Source organism: Lathyrus oleraceus, chromosome 1, assembly GCF_024323335.1.
Source record: "Lathyrus oleraceus cultivar Zhongwan6 chromosome 1, CAAS_Psat_ZW6_1.0, whole genome shotgun sequence".
Taxonomy (NCBI): domain Eukaryota; kingdom Viridiplantae; phylum Streptophyta; class Magnoliopsida; order Fabales; family Fabaceae; genus Lathyrus; species Lathyrus oleraceus.
The window spans coordinates 360,939,454-360,941,629 of record NC_066579.1 but is presented as its reverse complement, the minus strand read 5'-3'; the positions used below and the strand labels follow the sequence as shown (position 1 = coordinate 360,941,629).

The 2,176-nt window shown below is 32.1% G+C and overlaps 1 protein-coding gene across 1 annotated transcript; it reads left to right on the top strand.

Moving 5' to 3' along the window:
• Positions 1 to 1,260: 1,260 nt before the first annotated feature.
• On the top strand, positions 1,261 to 1,849 carry LOC127115758 (uncharacterized). The gene is made up of 2 exons (XM_051047222.1): positions 1,261 to 1,379; positions 1,455 to 1,849. The coding sequence occupies exons 1-2, from the start codon at positions 1,346 to 1,348 to the stop codon at positions 1,739 to 1,741; spliced, it is 321 nt and encodes a 106-aa protein (XP_050903179.1). The 5' UTR covers positions 1,261 to 1,345; the 3' UTR covers positions 1,742 to 1,849.
• The last annotated feature ends 327 nt before the right edge of the window (positions 1,850 to 2,176 follow it).

Here is a 2,176-nt window from a genome sequence, read left to right as displayed (position 1 = left end):
TTGGGTGTACTGCTTCAATATACAGGTTGTCTAAAATAAATAAAAAAATATAGCGCTTTTTAAAAAAAATTTAAATAACCACCCACTTTAGAGGGCGCTTCTCAAAATAAGCGCCCTCTAAACCCTTTAAATTTCCACTTTAGAGGGCGCTTTCCAGTAAAAGCGTCCTCTAAACCCTTAAAAGTTTCCACTTTAGAGGGCGCTTTCCAGTAAAAGCGCCCTCTAAACCCTTAAATGTTTCCACTTTAGAGGGCGCTTTCTTTAAAAAGCACCCTCTAAAGTGGCCCTTAAAGGGCTTAAAGAGCCACTTTAGACAGCGCTTTCACCAGGAAAAAAAGCGCTGTCTTTACCTATGTCAGCGCCAGATTAGAGAGCGCTTTAAAGCGCTGTTATAGACCAAAAAAAGCACCCTCTTTTCCCTTATTTGGCGTAGTGAAGTAACCAAAATATCAATTTTAGAAGACTAACGTTTGTTTACCAAAATCCAAGATAAATAGTTGTAGAAATCAGTAGAGCTATAAGGGACCACATACAAAATCCTAGACTTCAATAAAGCAAATATATTTTCGTAGGGAAAACGATACTTACCTCAACATTCAATGCTTAGCTTCTTAGTTCGTCTCCCTCGAATCCTTCTTCTCCTTTCTCCGTTTGCAGCAACTTGTTTTTTTTTAGTTTGGAATTTTAGGATTAGGTTTAGGGATGCTACTTAAATTAGGAGATTTTGTCTAATTAAATAAATGTTAATTTACAACAATTACATATCAGCAAAGTGACAATCATCTCAACAACGTTACAATCACATAAACACCATTAATAACAGTTGTGCATTTTTGAAATAAATTCTTAGAAAATGATCAACGTTGTAGACGTTATGTAACTTAAATTAATGATGTGTAAAAAAACTTAAATAACCAACATATTACAATTAAATATTCTAATTAAGCCTAATATTTTCAATATTTAATAATAAAATTAGAATATAATACTATGCATTTATGAATTGTGATTGATGTAATTTCTTCTTACATATTTTATGTAGACCCATCATTTTTATGCTTATTGTCACTTAATAGAAAATACAAGTTTTATTCTTATAGTAGTACTACCAATTTCGTTACTCAAGAATATAAATCATTCACATGAGTGACATCACTCTTGACTTAAAAACATTCTATTTGAAAATTGAATCACGTGTCTTGAGTGTATATATATAGTAATTGCTTTAATTCAATAGTACCAAAAACCAAACGAGTACGAACCAATTTTTTCTTCCAATTATTTATATTTCACTATCTTGCCTCTGCATATTCCACAAACCCATTTACAGTTGCACTACACAAAAATGAGGCCACTTCATCACTCATCACCACCCCAAGGTGATTTGATATATATTTTTGATTGATTTTTTTTAAAGAAGGTTTCTAATTAATTCATTTTTATTTGAATTTTAGGTTCCATTGCTCCATTTGCCGCACTTCCACCGGAAAACATCTTACATTCGATCTATTATGGAAATGGAAGTATCCCCAAATCGGATCCATTGCCGATCATTTTAAGTGTACTTGCAGGAGGGTTTATTATTCTAATAGTAGTTGGGATAATTCTTTGGAAGTGTCTAACATTAACACCACCACCATCAGCCGCCGTTAACCAGGCCGTATTAGGAGTGCCGGTGCCCATACCGATGGAAACGTGGGTATCTTCAAGAGTTGAGGGTAACAACGAAACAACCGGCTAGGTCTTATTTTAGATTAAAGTTTAATTAGTGATAGCAGTCACATAACTTTGTTGGCTTTGTATTTCTTATGAATGAATTTGCGTTAAAAAGACTATGTGATTATGAGTATTGGAATGGTTTACGTAAATACTTTAATATTTATTAACTTATCAGATGTTTTCCTTTAATACTCTACTATTTTTATTTTATTTTTAGTTTTGAGGAATATTCATTAGATTTTTTTTAATGACAACCAACTTATCTCATACACTGTTTCATAATAGAACTTAAACAAATATTAAAGTAATTAGAACTACGCTTAGATATGCTCCAATGCTCAAAACATTAAACTATATTGGAGATGCTCTTAGAAATGACACTTGAAGATAATCTTTTAATTTAAATCAGAAGAGGATTAGTACATACCTTGTAGCAAGGTTTACTATTTTTTAAATT